General features: G+C 56.2%; 1 protein-coding gene across 7 annotated transcripts in view; it reads right to left on the bottom strand.

Annotated features, from left to right (window-relative positions):
- Positions 1-2,121: 2,121 nt before the first annotated feature.
- LOC105487001 (Rho/Rac guanine nucleotide exchange factor 18) overlaps positions 2,122-18,001 on the bottom strand; it is a 128,141-nt gene continuing 112,261 nt past the window's right edge. For 5 of the 7 annotated variants that reach the window (XM_071086266.1, XM_071086267.1, XM_071086268.1 and 2 more), the window contains 12 exons: positions 15,915-16,093; positions 14,605-14,696; positions 12,236-12,418; positions 10,609-10,746; positions 9,869-9,999; positions 7,614-7,670; positions 7,472-7,519; positions 6,900-7,370; positions 5,518-5,824; positions 4,591-4,716; positions 4,308-4,497; positions 2,122-4,077 (listed from right to left, as the gene is read on the bottom strand). In XM_071086266.1, the coding sequence (XP_070942367.1) occupies positions 4,325-4,497; positions 4,591-4,716; positions 5,518-5,824; positions 6,900-7,370; positions 7,472-7,519; positions 7,614-7,670; positions 9,869-9,999; positions 10,609-10,746; positions 12,236-12,418; positions 14,605-14,696; positions 15,915-16,093 (1,905 nt within the window). In that variant the 3' untranslated portion in view covers positions 2,122-4,077; positions 4,308-4,324. Of the gene's footprint in view, positions 4,498-4,590; positions 4,717-5,517; positions 5,825-6,899; positions 7,371-7,471; positions 7,520-7,613; positions 7,671-9,868; positions 10,000-10,608; positions 10,747-12,235; positions 12,419-14,604; positions 14,697-15,914; positions 16,094-18,001 lie in introns of all 7 variants that reach the window. The other 2 variants (XM_071086272.1, XM_071086265.1) reach the window with 2 other exon arrangements.

Here is an 18,001-nt window from a genome sequence, read left to right as displayed (position 1 = left end):
ATCCTCCTACCTCAGCCTCCTGAATAGCAGGAATTACAGGCATTTATCACCACGCCCAGCTAATTTTTAATTGTTTTGTAAAGACGGGGTCTCGCCATATTGCCCAGGTTAGTCTTGAACTGGCTTCAAGCTATCTGCCTGCCTCGGCCTCCCAGAGTACATTTGTGGTTTGTTTTGTTTTTACAAGGAAGACACCAGGTGGCTCTGAGCAGCTGGGAGGCCGGGGACTGCTCAGGATCAAATGGGTGCAGGAGATCCCATCTGTGGGGCTCCTTCTGCCCAGGACTCACGAGTGGGCCGGGTTTGGTGGGTTCCCCCTTCTCTCCCTTGTCGGGGGTGCAGGCCTGTCCGGGTCCTCAGCAAAGGCCACCTTCCCAGCCCCTAGCAGCACCTGCATGATGAGGACATCTCATTATCTACCTGGAGACCCAATTACTCTCCCAGCTACTCGGGAGGCTGAGGCAGGATAATCGCTTGAACCCGGGAGGCGGAGGTTGCAGTGAGTCAAGATAGCATGCCACTGCACTCCAGCCTGGGTGACAGAGCAAGACTCCATCTCAAAAATAAGTAAAAATGAAATAGTAAATTAATTTCATCCTTTTTCTTTTTTCTTTTTTTTTTGAGACAAAGTCTCACTCTTGTCCCCCAGGATGGAATGCAATGGCACAATCTCGGCTCACTGCAACCTCCGCCTCCGGGTTCAAGCGATTCTCTTGCCTCAGCCTCTGGAGTAGCTGGGACTACAGGCGTTTGCCACCATGCCCGGCTGATTTTTGTGTTTTTAGTAGAGATGGGGTTTCACCACATTGGCTAGGCTGGTCTTGAACTCCTGACCTCAGGTGATCCTCCCGCCTTGGCCTCCCAAAGTGCTGGGATTATAGGCATGGGCCACCGCGCCCGGCCCTTTTTCTTTTTTTTTTAAATTTCACTTCTTTTTTCAATCCCCCCCAATTTTTTTTTTTTTTTTTTTTTTTAAGCTCTTAGAGATAGTGTCTCACCATGTTGCCCAGGCCGGAGTGCAGTGGCACGATCATAGTTCACTGCAACTTCGAACCCCTAGGCTCAAGCAATCCTCCTGCCTCAGCCTCCTGTGTAGCTGGGACTACAGGTGCATGCCACCATACCTGGCTAATTTTTTACTTTTGTGGAGAAGGGGTTTCACTATGTTGCCCAGGCTGGTCTTGAACTCCTGGGCTCAAGCGATCTTCCTGCCTCAGCCCCCGCCCTAACAAAATGCTGGGATTACAGGGATGAACCACTGTGCCCGGCCCTCCTTTTACTTTTTTAATATGACTACTAAAAATGAAAAATTCCACACGTGGCCTGCATCATCTTCCTGGTGGAGAGTGCTGCCTGAGAGTTCTCATTTTGCACTTCCTAGTGACCTAGTGATTGACTTTACACCTAGTCACCTCGTGACGGGAAACCCTCTGTTGAAACAGCAGTGTCCTTGCCCCACTGGAACTCAGACCAGGTGGAAATGATGAGTTCACACTCATAGCCAAGCTGCCTCTCACACCAGATGGAGGAACTGAAAGTTACACTCTTAGGGGTTATTTTGGATTAAAAGCAAGAAGATTTTTGTGGAGGCGCCACAAAAGCCTGAAGTGTACCCGGTGGGCAGGACCCTCCACAGGCACCTCCACGCCCCACTCCTGCCTCTTGTCCGTAATCCCAGCACTTTGGGAGGCTGAGGCGGGCAGATCATTTGAGGTCAGGAGTTCGAGACCAGCCTGGCCAATATGGTGAAACCCCATGTCTACTAAAATAATACAAAACTTAGCTGGGTGTGGGGGCGTGTACCTGTAATCCCAGCTACCCGGGAGGCAGAGGTTGCAGTGAGCTGAGATCCTGTCACTGGTCTCTAGCCTGGGCGACAGAGCGAGACTCCGTCTCAAAAAAAAAAAAAAAAAAGCAGAAACAAAAACAAAAAAGAACCCCCAACAAGTCTGTGCCTGAAGGGGCCTTCAGAGTGTTAAGCAGGACACGGAGGGCAGGGGGGCGAGCTGAGGTGCAGGAGCCACGGGAAACCCTCACCAGAACCCGCTACTCCTGCAGCGACGTCTGGGCAGAAGAAAATCCTAAAACAAAACCCCCAAGAACGTGCACGCCAGTCACTGCTCATCTTGGACACGTTTATTGCTAGAATCAGGTCTTAAGTTCTAAAGCAGGTCAGAAATATCCCGCGGTGAGGAAACGTTGTAATCATCGTAAACATAATTAGCAGGTGACTAAGATCACGATCACGACTGACAAAGACGTGTGCAGATCCCACGAAAATACGAACATGTGCTCGACTGTCAACTTTACAAATAAAATCGGGCTCCAACCCAAGAGTGGCCGAGGGGCACTGGTGAGGGAAGGGCTGTCAATGCCGCCGCCCCATGCCTAGCACAACTGAGACCCCTCGGCCATGTGGCGGGGACGCAGGGTTCCCACCGAGTGGCCGAGCAGAAATTCCTTGAACTTCTCCCCCATCCAAGGAATTGTGGCATCTCGGAGGGCTGGACCGGCACATGCCGGCTCAGGAGGGTGTGAGGGTCTGGGAATGTTCTCTTCACAACAGAACAGGAATGTACAGTCAGCTTTTGTAAAGTGCTCTGATACTCAGTACAAAAATACAAAACACTGATGATAAACATGGCACACATGGGATCCGACGGGGGGCGGAGAGCGTCGCTGATGGCCAACGACTGGGCTGGGTGGAGGCGAGGTCGTTGGAGGGGCCAGGCGTCTTGGGACGCCTGGCCACTCACTGTGTTCTCAGGACCTTGTCACCAATGGGCTGTATGGCTGTGGGGCTCTGGTCCTAGTTGGCACCAGCTCCTGCCCCGTCCCCTCCTGAGCCCACAGCACCCAGTGGGCGCCTCTGCCCAGGGGAGCACTTCCTGATGGAGTTTCCCATCCCCTGTGCCCGTCTGTCCCCGAGTGGCGGGAATGTCCCTATTCACTGTATTCAGGGTCACAGGAGCGCCTCTGCCAGCACAGTGGGAGAAGGGCTGAATCCCCCCGGGATCTGCGGTTCCCAGGACCCTGGGTTCCGGAGAAGGACTTGGCCCTGGCGGGGGCTCACGTGTACCCCACTGGGAACAAGGATGACCAGCCAGGACCCAGTCCTGCCACTAATGCTTGGGGTGCAGAACAAGGCTTGAAATGTGTCCCGTTCTCCACCAGAGCTGGATCATGGCTGGATCTCACCGTCCCGGGATCGCCACCATGGGACGTCCCAGCACCTTTGACACTGCCCAACACTCCTTCCTCCATCCTCCAGGGGAGGGGCCATGAGCTGCAACAGCTCACTACAAGCGAGGGGCCCGCACAGCGGCCACTTGGCCACTCGCTGCAACGTCTCTAGGTGCTTCCTCCGCATGTCCTGGGATGTGGCACTCTCGACAGTCTGTGACGTGCCAGCCCTGCCTGGAAGGTGGGATGCCAGCCCCAGGAGCTCATTTCTCGGGGGCTGAGGACCCTGTGTCCGGGGTGTGTATGCGCCCTGGCTGAAGCTAGAGACCCGGCTGCCCAGACAGATGTAGCGTGTGAACAGCAATGGGTGACCTCGGGAAGCAGAGTTTGGGAAACAGCTGGTTTCAAAACCAATGCCAAGTAAAAAGGGGCAAAGGTCAGCCCCTTTCACAGTGGGCTTCCAAACCCACAGAACTGCCGGGAGGGCCACTGATGTCCCCTCAGTGGGCCCTGCCCCGTGGCCCTCTCTGCCCATGCCCCCGTGCCTGGCTCATTCCCTGGCCCTGAGGTTCACAGTGAACCTGCGTGAGTCTCTGCTTGGGAAGTGGATTCTGCCTGATTCTGGGGACAGATGCTGCCGACGCCACCTGGCTCCTCCTGGTGCCCTAACCCCTGACTCCAGTGTTGCGTGGTGGCCGTGGAGCGTGGCCCTGGCCGGCAGCTCCTTCTCAGAGCGAGGTCTGTCCTGTCCTCAGCTCCGTGCAGAGCCGGCACCGTTCCTCACTGCCTCAGAAAAACAGCGCGGAGTGGGTCTCCCCGCCACCAGCATGGGGCGCTATGATTTCAGACAGCTCCCTGGTTTAGTCCTGGCTCAACTTTCCATTAAAAACTTTCCTTTTTGGAAAAAAAAAAAAAAAAAAAAGAGGTTCAGAAAGTGACCCAGGCCACCACTGCTAATCCTACAGAAAGAGTTGCGAGGCCCAGAGCACCGATAGGCCAGCCCCTGCCAGGTGGTCATCGGTGGTTTGCTAGGGAAGAGGAGGGGACAGCTGGGTGGGCATGGTGACCCCATGGGGGTCCCCAGAGAGCAGGAAGGTTGGGCAGGGCAGGGAGGGGCCTTGCACCTTGAGTCACGGCCCTTTTAGAAGAAGATGACGTCTTCCTTGCTGGCGTCCTCTTTGGCGCTGAGTGGTGTGGCCGGCAGTGGCGAGGGAGCTGGGGGCCCGGGCAGGAGGGCTGTGCCCCCGGCCTTGAGAGAGAAGCCCTCAGAGGGGCTGTCAGCTGGCGGTGGGCTTGGGGCGGGGAAGCCAGGGTCTGGAACAGAGAGGGGGTCCAGACTGAGCAGTTGCCGGGTGGTGCCACAGCTGCCAAGTGGGACTGGGCTCATGTCAGCAGGTGGGGGCTCACCTGGCGGTGGCGCGGGGCTGTGTCTGCTGGGCAGGATGGGGCTCAGCGAGCGGCGGTTCCGTGAGGTGCTCTCATCTTTCCCCATGAACTTGTTGAGCAGCAGCTGCTGCTTCAGGTCGAAGGACGCTGGAAGAGGGAAGGCGCTTGGGCCAGCTCCAGGCTGCCTAGCTGTCCCCGCTCCCTAGGGCAGCCTCCGAGAGCAGAGGGGCCTGGCCACCCCCACCTGACACTTCCCACGGGCAGCCTGGATCCCATGACCTGAGCTGCTCAGATGCTAAGCCCCAAATTCAGGGAGAATGGCCCCAGCCTCGCTGTGGAAGGACCTGCAGAGTCACCTGGCATCTGGAGAGGAGGTTGAGCCTCCTGTGGAAACAGCACAGGCCCCAGTGGCCACGGGACACACCTAATCTTCAGGGAATGTCTCAGAACATCCCTGGTTGTCCCCCAGGGAGGTGTCCCCCAGAGCAGCAGGGCCGGCTCTCGTGCCAGAGGAGCCCCTGGGCACCCTCCATGGAAACACTGGGGCTGCTCTGGGCTCTGTGTCCCCCTCTGTGGAATAGCTCTGTGGAACGGGGACGATGAGCAGAGGTGCCTGCACCTGTCCCCGCCCCGGCTGTGCTGATCCCAGGTGGCCAGGGCTCTCTACCTTCTAGCCCGTGTCCCTAAGGCTCCTGGTCCCCATCCCACTGTTTGAGGGTTGAGGTGGGGAAGACACACAGTGGATCATCTCAGTTTTGGGCCTGGAGACCAAACATGGCCCTGTGTGGGGTGGCCTCAGCCATGATGCCAGCTCTGCCTTCTGGTTTTCCTCTCCGGAGGATGGCACAGGTGTCCTGAATTTCCTGGCTCCCAGCGAGCCCCTACAGCCTGACCAGTTGCCCACGGCTGCACCTTCCAGGCCCAGGCAAAGGGGCGGGGCCGGCTCACCTGAGCTCTCCCAGCGCTGAGAGCCCCTGCTCTTGCCGCCCTTGTCCTTGCCACCCTTGGTGGAGGCCGCCAGCTTGGTGGGGATCTGCTGCTGCACGGCCGCCTGCCTCTGGAACTGGTTGGTGGCGCTGAGCAGCTGGATGGGCACATCGCTCTTGGCCAGCCGGCTCTCAGTGGGGGCGCTGTCCCGGCGAGCCACCTCAGGGCGCTCTGCGTACTCTGGCCCCACACCGGACAGCAGCATGCTCACCCGAGGCCCCTCCAGCCCTTCCCCGTTGAAGCTGGGAGGGTGGCTTGGGGGCTGGGCCTGGGGGGACAACAGCACATACATCCCAATGCCAGGTTCCTCCTGTGTGGCCTCTGGAGAGCCCCCGAGGGTCGTGCACAGGAGACCCTCGACCTCTCCTGTTCTGGACAGAGCCAGGTGCAGCCTGAAGGAGCTGCTGGTCATTGCCTGTCCCCAACCCCTGTTACATGTGCATACTTGTGACACTCGGTGGCACCCATACTGTCACATACTCATATACAAACACCTCACACATTCGTGTCCACACCCATTCACACAACCCATGGTTTATAGGTTTGTTTTCAGAGACACAGTCTTGCTCTGTCACCCAGGCTAGAGTGCAGTGGCACAGTCACAGCCCTTGAGCCTCTTGGGCTCAAATGATCGCCCTGCCTCAGCCTCCCAAGTAGCTGGGATTACAGGTATGTGCCACCATGCCCTGCTAATTTTTGTTATTTTTTTTTTTTTAGAGACGAGGTCTCACTCCATGGCCCAGGCTGGTCTCAAAGACCTGGCTTCAAGCAATCCTCTGGCCTCAGCCTCCGGAGTAGCTAGGGCACACACCATGGCACCCAATTTTTTTCTTTTTTTTGCGCAGGCTGGAGTGCAGTGGCGTGATCATGGCTCATGGCAGCCTCAGCCTCCCGGGCTCAAGGGATCCTCCCACCTTAGCATTCCAAGTAGCGGGGACCACAGGTGCATGCCACCATGCCTAGCTCATTTTTGTATTTTTTCGTAGAGATGGAGTTTCGCCATATTGCCCAGGCTGGCCTGGAACTCCTGTGCTCAAGCAATCCGCCCGCCTCCACCACCCAAAGTGCTGGGATTACAGGAGTGCATTTTTTTTTTTTTTTCTTAAAGAAGTTTCTAACATTTATGGAATGTTTTGAGCAACAGTGTTCTGTTAAGCATTTAGCCAGCTCTGAGAAAGGTTCTGCATTGTGGCATGAGCTGTTAATGCCAGGGTATCTTGTGCCATTTGCTCTTACACTCCTGCACGCATGCACCTGCGAACCCTGTCACTTGCATGCACTCGTGCAAATGCACGCGCAAGCCGGTCACCCCCAGCTGCGCACACTGGCTGCTGAGCGCTCACCTCGGTCAGTGTGTCGGGCGGCAGCGCGCCCGGCGCGGTGTTCTGCTTCTTGAGGCGGCGCAGCAGCTCCAGGCGCTCCCGCTCGCGCTCCACCGCGCGCTGGGCCTCGCGCAGCCGCTCCAGGTCGTGCTGGTAGGCCTGGCGCTGGCGCTCCAGCTCGGCGCGCTCCTGCTCCAGCCGCTCGCGTAGCTGCCGCGCCTCGCCCTCGCGCTCCTGCAGCAGAGCGCCCGCACGCTCCAGCTCCTGTTGCTGCCGCTGGCGCTCGCGCTCCCAACGCTGCTGGTCCTGCCGCAGCTGGCTCTGCAGCTTCTCCACGGCCGCGCGCTCCTCCCGCTGCTTCTCGAAGTTGCGCTGCCGCTCCTGCTCCAGCAGCAGGTTCCCACGCGTGGACTGCAGGCGGAACTGCTTCTCGCGCTCCAGGATGGCTGCCCGCTGCGTCTCTACATAGCTGTCCTGGTGGGTGATGACCGCCTGCGGAGGGCCAGGGCCAGGTGGGTGAGAGCTGCACCCGCGCCCGCGCCCCAGCCAACCAGGAAAGGGCACGTGTGGCCGGCCCTACCCCGCCCCTGTACCTGGAGGTTCAGGAGCAGCTGGGACAGTGTCTGGATCCGCTGGACAAGCTGCAGGGAGGAGAGGGAGATTGACGCTAGTTCTCGGGCCTGAGGCCACAGGCGCGTGTACACGGCCCTGGGGAGATGGACAGCGGGCGCCTACCTCCAACTCCAGGACGGTGGGTAGACGGGAATCAGATTCCATGCCTGGCGCCTCCACCTGGGAAGAGGACACCGTCAAACCACAGAGAACGCTCAAGACCCATCCGACTAGACCCAAGCCTGCTGCTGCTGCTGCTGCTTTTTTTTTTTTTTTTGAGACGGAGTTCTGCTCTTGTTGCTCCAGCTGGAGTGCAATGGCGCGATCTCGGCTCACTGCACCCTCCTGCTGCTGGGTTCAAGTGATTCTCCTGCCTCAGCCTGCCAAGTAATTGGGATTATAGGCGCGCGCCTTCACGCCTGGCTAATTTTGTGTTTTTAGTAGAAACGGAGTTTCACCATGTTGGCCAGGCTGGTCTCAAACTCCTGACCTCAGGTGATCTGCCCGCCTCGGCCTCCCAAAGTGCTGGGATTACAGGCGTGAGCCACCATGTCCCGCTTCGGGTTTTTTTTTTTTTTTTTTTGAGGCAGGGTCTAACTCTAGAGTGTAGTGGCCTGATCCTTCTACCTCAGTCCTAAGTGGCTGGGACTACAGGTGTGCACCACCCGTTTCAGCTTTTTAAAATTTTTTTTTTTGAGATGGAGTTTTGCTCGTTGCCCAGGCTGGAGTGCAATGGCACGATCTCAGCTCACTGCAACCACCACCTTCCTGGTTCAAGTGATTCTCCTGCCTCAGACTCCCAAATAGCTGGGATTGCTCGCATGCGCCACCACGCCCGGCTAATGTTGTATTTTTAGTAGAGGCAGGGTTTCACCATGTTGATCAGGCTAGTCTTGAATTCCTGACCTCAGGTGATCCACCTGCCTTGGCTTCCCACAGTGCTGGGATTACAGGCGTGAGCCAACACGCCCAGCAGCTACTTTTAACTTTTTTGAAACAAAGTCTTGCTCTGTCGCCCAGGCTAGAGTGCAGTGGCACAATCTCGGCTCACTGCAACCTCCACCTCCTAGGTTCAAGCAATTCTCCCACCTAAGCCTCCTGAGTAGCTGGGATTACAGGTGTCCACCACCACACCCAGCTAATTTTTGTATTTTTAGTAGAGACAGGGTTTCACCATGTTGGCCAGGCTGGTCTCAAACCCTGGACTCAAGTGATCTACCCGAGTCGGCCTTCTGAAGTGCTGGGATTATAGGCATGAACCACCACGCCCGGCCAAAGGATCAGCTATTTTAAAAATATTTTGTCGACATGGTCTTGCTCTGTTGCCCAGGCTGGTCTCAAACGCATGGCCTCAAGTGATCCTCCCAAGGCCAGGTATGACAGCCTTGCCTGTAATCCCAACACTTTGGGAGGTCAAGACAGGAGGATTGCTTGAGCTCAGGAGTTGGAAACCAGCCTGGGCAACATAGAGCCAATATCTACAAAAATTTAAAAAATTAGGCAGGTGTGGGGGCGTGCACCTGTGGTCCCAGCTACTTGGGAGGCTGAGGTGGGAGGATTGCTGGAGCCCAGGAGTTAGAGGTTGCATGAGCTGTGATCATGCTACTGCCCTCCGGCCTGGGTGACAGAGTGAGACCTTGTCTCCAAAAAAAAAAAAAAAAAAGTGATCCTCCCATCCCGGTCTCCCAAAACACCGGGATTATGGGTGAGGCACTGCACCTGGCCCCTGCTTCTTATTGAAAATACATCCCTTAGTTTGGATAACAGGAAGGACCCAGGACCGGGACATGACTGGGAACACTGGCCCTGCCGGTCACCTGACTTGTGCAAATCTAGGTGTTTGGAAAACGAGGGGCTGGGGCCACCTGGGAGGTAGAGTGGGCTTGGCTATAAGGCCTGCATGCCAGCTCTGGCCACAGCGGCAAGTCCAAGCCTCAGAGCTGACCAGAGGCAGCTGGCCTTGGCCTCTGACCCCTAACCCAGGCAGGGCCGAGTAGGCACCTGGCCTTCTGATTCAAAGGCAAAGGAACAGCCAGGGAGCTCTGGCATCTGGTAGGCGCCACCTCACCTGCCCTGGCTGAAACCTGGTGGTCCCTGTAGGGGGGTTTCTCGCCTGTTGATGAAGCCACGGTGAGTGCCCTGAGCCTGTCCCCTCCCCAGCCTTCCTCCTGGGGACCTCTTGCTTTTCCCGGGAGGCCGTAGGAAGAACGCAGCTGCCGGCGTGTTCATCTGGGCTGAGATACTGTTATGCACCACAAAACGAACCACGCTTGTCGATGCTGGTAAGACTAAAACTAGACAACCCCAGCAGAAGCCGCTCACACGCCTGAATCCTTACGACGACTCAGACTGTACCGAGCAAACGGATATCCACGTACCACCTGCGGCGATTCCTCGGAGCCCCCAGGAACGTCAGTGTGACCGAGCTTCAAGTCCGGGCTGTTTGGGGGGCCTCGCCAGTCTCGGGGCCTGGGGTCGGTGCTGCTGACTTTCTTCTTGAAACTGCCATCTGAGAACCCCAAGCCAGAGGCGTGAGGCTGCTGCCATCCCATGGGGAGGGGAAACCTTCCCAGTCCACCCCCAGCCCCTGCCCAGGTAGGAAACCCAGGCTGGGCCCGAATGGAGGCGTCTGCAGCACAGACACCTGCTGGGGGGAGGGGGCTGGTCCGGGTGCTGCTGTCACAACACAACCGACAATGTCTGCAGGGTTTCAGAAGGCTCCAGAAAACTGTCTGGGCGCGCTGGCTCACGCCTACGATCTGAGCACTTTGGGAGGCCGAGGCGGGTGGATCACCTGAAGTCAGGAGTTCGAGACCAGCCTGGCCAACATGGCGAAACCCTGTCTCTACTAAAAATACAAAAAGTAGCCGAGCGTGGTGGTGTGTGCTTGCTGTCCCAGCTACTTGGGAGGCTGAGGCGGGAGAATCACTTGAACCCGGGAGGTGGAGGTTGCAGAGAGCCGAGATTGCGCCACTGCACTCCAGCCGGGGCGACAGAGCGAGACCCTGTCTCAACAACAACAACAACAACAAAGAAGCTTCCAGAAAACCCCATACAAGCTAATGTGCGTCCTGAGGGGTGGCCCTGGGGGCGGGAGGGGCGATGGCCCCACTCTTACTCTTGGTGGGGCTGTTTGTGCAGTCGTAGCCCCCGAAGGTCTCGGCCCTCCTGGGCAGGCCTGTGGAGCTACCTCCGTCTTCCGCCTGGCCGTTGGCGCTGCCCAGCCGCCTGCAGATCAGGCTCTGGATGCCCTCAACTGTGGAAGGAAGGGGACAGGAGGCACGGGTCGCCCTGCGGAAGTGTACGGGGGAATATGGAGTGCTGGGGCAGTGAGACCGGGGCGGATGGAGGGACTCGTTGGGGTGGTGATGGCCTGGCCCGCACTGTCTGCAATGGGATTTCAGCCCCACTGTCCCTGTGCACACCCCTGCTTCAGGTGTGGCCACCAGGACAGGCCAATCCGCATCTAAGTGAGAGGACACGGCTGTGGGGCAGCCATGGGGAGGGCGGGTACAGGCTCCTGCCGCACCTTCCACCAGGCAATCCTGGGCCAGGGGCTGGAGAATGCTGGATGTGGCCCTGCCCAGGGCCAGCAGGACACACTTGGTGTGCACAGAGGTGGGGACAAGAACATTCCAGGCCAAGGTGCGGGATATGAGAGTGTCCCCGGGGGCCAAGAACAACGGCCACTGGAGCCGGGTGGAAGGATGTCAGTGGGGCTGGAGGGGAAAGGCTGACCCCCGTCTCTGCCTTCTTACTCTGCGGAAAGGCTCTGGAAGGCAGGGGCTGTGTCGGCCTCCCTCACTGTTGAAAGAGCAGATTGGGGCAGGGCACGGCGGCTCACGCCTATGATCCCAGCACTTTGGGAGGCAAAGTGGGGTGGATCATCTGAGGTCAGGAGTTTAAGACCAGCCTGGCCAACATGGTGAAACCCCATCTCTAGTAAAAATACAAAAATTAGCCAGGTGTGGTGGCAGGTGCCTATAATCCCAGCTACCCAGGAGGCTGAGGCAGGAGAATTGCTTGAACCCAGGAGGTGGAGGTTGCAGTGAGCCGAGATCATGCCACTGTACTCCAGCTTGGGTGACAGAACGAGACTCCATCTCAAAAAAAAAAAAAGAAAAAAGAAAAAAAGAAAGAGCAGACTGGGCACTGACTGCCTGCCCAAGCGGCCAGCTCAGGGGCCTGGCGGCTGTCTTGGAGTGGCTATGTTGGAGTGGCTATGTTGGAGCGGCTGTGTTGGAGCGGCTGTGTTGGAGCGGCTGTCTTGGAGTGGCTGTCTTGGAGTGGCTGTGTTGGAGCGGCTGTCTTGGAGTGGCTGTGTTGGAGCTGTGCTTGGGGAACCCCTGAGGGAGCATGCGTGTGTTTTTCTGGGGATATCACCATAGACCCACCTCCCAGGAAGAAGAGGAACCTCTGATGGGTAGGGAACCAGTGTCAGTCAACTTCAGATCCTCCCCAGCCCGGCTTAGTTCTCCGCATGCAGGGAGCATCAGAGCGGTTGTTGAATGCGGGGGGAAAGTGCTTTATGTCTGCAAGGAGGGGCTGGCCCAGATTGTGTCTAAGGCCCTTCTGGCTCTAGCAGGCACCAGTCGGGGTGTCAGTGCTGCTCCTGGGTCTCCCCAGATAGAAGCCTGTCCTGGACAGAGTGCCGTGTTGGCCACACTGAGCCGTGAGCCTGTCCTGGGCTCCCCTGAGCCCACCCAGGCAGGACTGCACCCTTGAGGTGTGGGCAGCCAACTTACTCTCGCTCATGGCCGACTTGAGAATTAGCTCCCCCTGCAGGGTCTCGGATGGGTCCCCTCCACGGAATAGGCCGCGGGGCTGGGGCAGGTCTTCCAGGCCGCTCATCTCTGCCATCTCCAGGTAGATCTGCTGCTTCTCTAGGAGGCTCTGTGCAATCAGCTGGTCTTTCATGCTTAACCGCTCTGCAGAGTGATGGTGGAGGTGGCAGTCAGCCTGGTCAGCCTTCCCTGGAATTGTCTGAGCCCCAGGGACTGGCCTAAGGAGGAGGACCCCCGCTGCCCCTGCCCTGAGATAGGCTGCCCCCTGCGTCCTGCATTCCTGGGAGGTGGGGGAGGGCATGGCCTTGTCCTCTGATTATTTTCCCCCTCGTTATAAAAATCAGGTTAGCTGTGGTGGCTCAGGCCTGCAGTCCCAGCACTTAGGGAGGCCAAGGTAGGAGGATTCCTGCAGCCCGGAGTTCGAGACCAGCCTGGGCAACATAATGAGACTCTGTCTCTAGAAAGAAAGAAAACATTAGCTGGTTGTGGTGGTGCATGTCTGGGAAACAAGGCAGGAGGATCGCATGAGCCCAAAAGTTCAAGGCTGCAGTGAGCTATGACCGCACTACTGTACTCCAGCCTGGCCAACAAAGCGAGACCCTGTCTCTAAAAGAAAGAAAATCAAACACAGTAGGGTGTGAGTGAGGATTGTATCAGGCCTGTTTATTAGTCTGGGACCAACTTAGAGCCTTAGAAAACTTGAGTTTTCCTTCCTCCCTTTCTTTCTTTCCTTATTTTTTGGAGGAGGAGTCTCGCTCTGTTGCCCAGGCTGGAATGCAGTAGCACGATCTTGGCTCACTGCAACCTCCACATCCCAGATTCAAGTGATTCTCCTGCCTCAGCCTCCCGAGTAGCTGGGACTACAGGCATGCGCCACCATGCCTGGCTAATTTTTTGTATTTTTAGTAGAAATGGGGTTCACCATCTTGACCAGGCTGGTTTCAAACGCCTGACCTCAGGTGATCCACTCGCTTTGGCCTCCCAAAGTGCTGGGATTACAGGCATGAGCCACAGCACCCAGCCTAATGTTTAAATTTTTTGTAGAGACGGGGTTTCGCCATGCTGTCCAGGCTGGTCTCAAACTCCTGGCTTCCAGTGATCCGTTTGCTTCAGCCTCGCAAAATGCTGGGATTACAGGTATGAGCCACCATAGCAGGCCACTTACTATTTTAGTATTATTCAATTTAAAAATGAATAATACAGAGCCGGGCACACTGGCTCATGCCTGTAATCCCAGCACTTTGGGAGGCCGAGGCAGGCAGATCACGAGGTCAAGAGATCAAGACCATCCTGGCCAACATGGTGAAACCCTAAAAACTCTAAAATTCTCTACTAAAAACATAAAAATTAGCGGGGCGTGGTGGCACGCGCCTGTAGTCCCAGCTACTCAGGAGGCTGAGGCAGGAGAATCCCTTGGACCCGGGAGGCGGAGCTTGCAGTGAGCTGAGATCGCGCCACCGCACTGCAGCCTGGTGACAGAGCGAGACTCCGTCTCAAAAAAAAAAAAAAAGTACAGACAGTGAAAGGGAAGAAGGGAGCTTGCTATAGGCTACAGGGTACCAGGAACTGTTCTTGACAATGTGCTCACTGAACGCAGATGAACCTTGACAACATCACACCCAGTGAGAGAAGTCAGACCCAAAAGGTCGCACAGTGTGTGACTCCATTTATGTGGAATATCCAGGACAGGCCAATCCACAGGGACAGGAAATAGATTCCTGTTGTCAGGGTTGGGGCACGGGGTGGGGAGTGACTGTTAAGGAGGAAGGGGCTTCTTTCTTGAGTGGTGGAATGTTCTAAAGTTAACGTGATTTTGGCTGCATAATTGGAAATGCACTAAAATGCCACCGAACCCAACGCTTGGGAGGGTGAGTGGCGTGGTGTGTGAATTACATCTCAATAACGTAATTAAACAAACAGGGAGGAGGAAGCTCTGGAAGGAGGCTGTGGGGGCCCTGTGCTATTCCTTCGTAGGGGACTGGGATGCCCTGTCGAGCTCCTGGCTGCACGAGGACAGGGTGGTGGCGGCGTTTTGTGGCTGCGTGATCGGCTCTGGAAGGGGCTTAGGGCTCCTGAGCTCTCCTCCCTCCCTCTCCTACGTACCCCGCAGGGCTAAGTGACCTCTGGAGATCGCTATGTCATGGCACAGCCCAGTTCTAATGCTTCACAGAGCTGCAGGACACGGCACAGCCCACAGGAAAACACTGGGTCACTTTGGGGGTTTCACACGGGTCACTGGGGGGGCAGTTTGCCCTCTGTGGCCAACCCTGATGGGGGGGCCCAGGGCTCACCACACACGGGGTGTGCCCAAAACGCCATCTCCCCCTCACCTTGAAAGTCCCGGAGTCTTGTGGCACGGGCCTCGACCACCTTCCTTTCCTCTTCAGGCAGGCTGAAGGGCCCCTGCTCCTCGTCAGGGCAGCTGCAGGGAGAGGAGTCAGGAGGGTAACTGTGCCTCCCAGGCAGGCCGGGCTCCCGCACAGACGCTGGTTCTACAGAACCAGCCGCCACGACCGTCTCTGACTGTGGGAGTGATTTAGCTTGTTCATGGTGCAGGAGGATGAGGAGGGGAAGAGAGAGAGCCACTGACACTCATCCGGCCCCAAAGCACCAGGGCATAACCAGGAAGAGACTTTACGTGCCTGTCTGTGACTTGGAGGAGGAGTCCAGGGGACGGCAGGCTTGCAAGGGATCTGCCAGGTGCAGATGGGTGGCTGCAAGCCCCACAGAGCTACAGCGACTGTGGATGGGGGAGTCTGAACCAGGCTAAGGCACCAGGAAGCCTCCAGGAATCAATAGAGGGAGTGGCCGAGCATGGTGGCTCATGCCTGTAATCCCAACACTTTGGGAGGCCAAGGAAGGAGGATGGCTTGAGGCCAGGAGTTCAAGACCAGCCACAGTGGCAACACAGAGAGGCCCCATCTCTACAAAAATCAAAAATCTAGCTGGGTGTGGTGGTGTGTGCCCATAGTTCCAGCTACTTGGGAGGCTGAGGGGGAGGATGGCTTGAGCCCAGGAGTTTGGGATGCAGGAAGCTATGACTGTGCCAGTGCACTCCAGCCTGGGTGACAGAGCAAGAGCCCGACTCTAAAAAACAAAACAAAACAAAACAAAACAAAATAGGCTGGGTGCAGTGGCTCATGCCTGTAATCCCAGCTACTTGGGAGGCTGAGGCAGGAGAATCGCTTGAACCTGGGAGGCGGAGGCTGCTGTGAGCCGAGATTGCACCACTGCACTTCAGCCTGGGGGACAGAGTGAGACTGTCTCAAAAAAAAAAAAAAAAGAGAGAGAGAGGGGAAGCCAGCTGGTCCTGGGCCCTGAGGGGTGCTCGGCCCAAGGAGGAAGGACAAGATACCATGCCCTGCTCCAACAACTCTGGCCCTAGAATGCAAACAGCCCGCCATGTCAGGTGCAGTGGCCCACGAATGCAGAAAGACCCAGGTTACAGCTGCCTTTCCAGGCCCGTTAGCCTCAACATCCAACAGGCTGAGTCATCAGAAGGAGCTGGCATAGCATCATGGGTCCCAAGGTGGGATGAACGAATTCAAGGTCACAGCCAATGGCCAACCATCAAAGCCAAGGGTGGACCAGTCAGCGGAAGGAATACAGGGAGTGGGGAGATCCTCCAGGCCCTCCTCACCTCTCCACAGCCCTTCGGATGTGGGCCATCCAGGTGTTCCTGTCCTCTTTGGAGCTCGTGTAGATTTCATACATCTCTGGCCCTTGCAAGGAAGCGCTGATCAGAAACATCGCTTTCTCCTCGTTGGCCACTTCCCTCACGATGAGCTTTTGTAACGAGATGACGGGTGGCTTTGAGTCCTGCATGGGTAAAGGGCATTGGAGAGGTCACCTTTTACCCCACCGCACCCAAACGGCAGCGAGGTCAAGGGCCTGGTAAGGGGAACGAAGAGTGGGGGTCACGCTCCTCGTTTATTTTCAAACAATTCAAAGCAGAAATATTTTGCCATCTGGGGGACAAAAGACGCTATTGCAATGAAATCCAATAATCCTTTTTTTTTTTTTTTTTTTTTTAACTATCTTGGAGGCCAGGTCTTGCTCTGTAACCCAGGCTGGAGTGCAGTGGTGCAATCATTGCTCCCTGCAGCCTTGACCTCCTGGGCTCAAGTGATCCTCCCACCTCAGCCTCCTGAGTAGCTGGGATTATAGGCATGTGCCGCCAGGCTCAGGTAATTTTTGTATTTTTTGTAGAGATGGGATCTCACTATGTTGCCCAGGCTGGTCTTGAACTCCTAAGCTCAAGTGATCCTCCTACCTCGGCCTTCCAAAGTGCTCAGATTACAGGAGTGAGCCATCTTGCCCCTTAGTATCCCGATAATGTGTCAATTTCATCAGCTTAAAAATTTGTTTAAAAATAGCAATGCACATACACACTACAAAGCTCAAAAGATACAACAGTGTGCAGTACAAAACAACAAATAAACCTCTGTCTTGTGCCTCAGGCCACCCAGTCTGTCACGCATCCTTCAAGAGACAATGCTTCCACAGACCAGCAAAATGCACATTTTAACTGGTTAGAGTAGGCTACACTGTGTTCTCCACAAATCCATATGAGGTCCTAACCCCCAGTACCTCAGAATGTGGCTGTCTTTGGAGATGAGGCCTTTAAAGAGGAGATTAAGGTCTGGGCGCGGTGGCTCACTCCTGTAATCCCAGCACTTTGGGAGGCTGAGGCGGGTGGATCACTTAAGGTCAGGAGTTCGAGACCAGCCTGGCCAACATGGTGAAACCCTGTCTCTACTAAAAATATAAAAAGTAGCCGGGCGTGGTGGCGGGCGCCTGTAATCCCAGCTACTCAGGAGGCTGAGGCAGGAGAATCACTTGAACTCGGGAGGTGAAGGTTGCAATGAGTCGAGATTGTGCCACTGCACTCCAGCCTGGGTGACAGAGCGAGACTGTCTCAAAAAAAAAAAAAAAAAAAGAGAGAGAGATGATTATGGCAAAATGAGGTCATATGGGTGGGCCCGAATCCAACCTGACTGGCATCCTTCTAACAAGAGGAGATGAGCACAGAGACACACACAGAGGGATGGCCACCCGAGGACACAGAGAACAGACGAGCAGATGGCTGTCTACAAGCCAAGGGGCCTCAGAAGAAACCAACCCTGCCGACACCTTGATCTTGGACTTTCAGCCTGCAGAAACGGGAGACGATAAATTTATGTGGTCCAAACCACCCAGTCCGTGGTACTTTGTTTACAGCAGCCGCAGCAAACAAATACACTGGTTAACCACACACCAGCAGCTGGGCGCAGCGGCTCACGACTGTAATCCCATCACTTTGGGAAGCCAAGGTAGGAGGATCACTTGAGGTTAGGAGTTGGAGACCAGCCTGGCCAACACGGTGAAACCCCGCCTCTACTAAAAATACAAAAAATTAGCCGGGCGCGGTGGCGGGAGCCTGTAGTCCCAGCTACGTGGGCCTGGGAAACTCACAGGGGCACCTTTCATGGGCAGTTTCAGCCAACCTCCCAACAAGGTCCCAGCAAGCAGGGCCCTTTGTCTGTTTTTTTGTTTTGTTTTTTTGTGTTTTTTTGTTTTGAGATAGAGTCTCACTCTGTTGCCCAGGCTGTAGAGCAGTGACACAATCTTGCTGGAGTGCAGTGGCACAATCTCAGCAACCTTCGCCTCCTGGGTTCAGGTGATTCTCCTGCCTCAGCCTCCTGAGTAGCTGGGACTACAGACATGGGCCACCATGCCTGGCTAATT

Source organism: Macaca nemestrina, chromosome 20 (genome assembly GCF_043159975.1).
Source record: "Macaca nemestrina isolate mMacNem1 chromosome 20, mMacNem.hap1, whole genome shotgun sequence".
Classification (NCBI taxonomy): Eukaryota; Metazoa; Chordata; class Mammalia; order Primates; family Cercopithecidae; genus Macaca; species Macaca nemestrina.
This window is presented reverse-complemented; position numbering and strand designations above follow the sequence as displayed.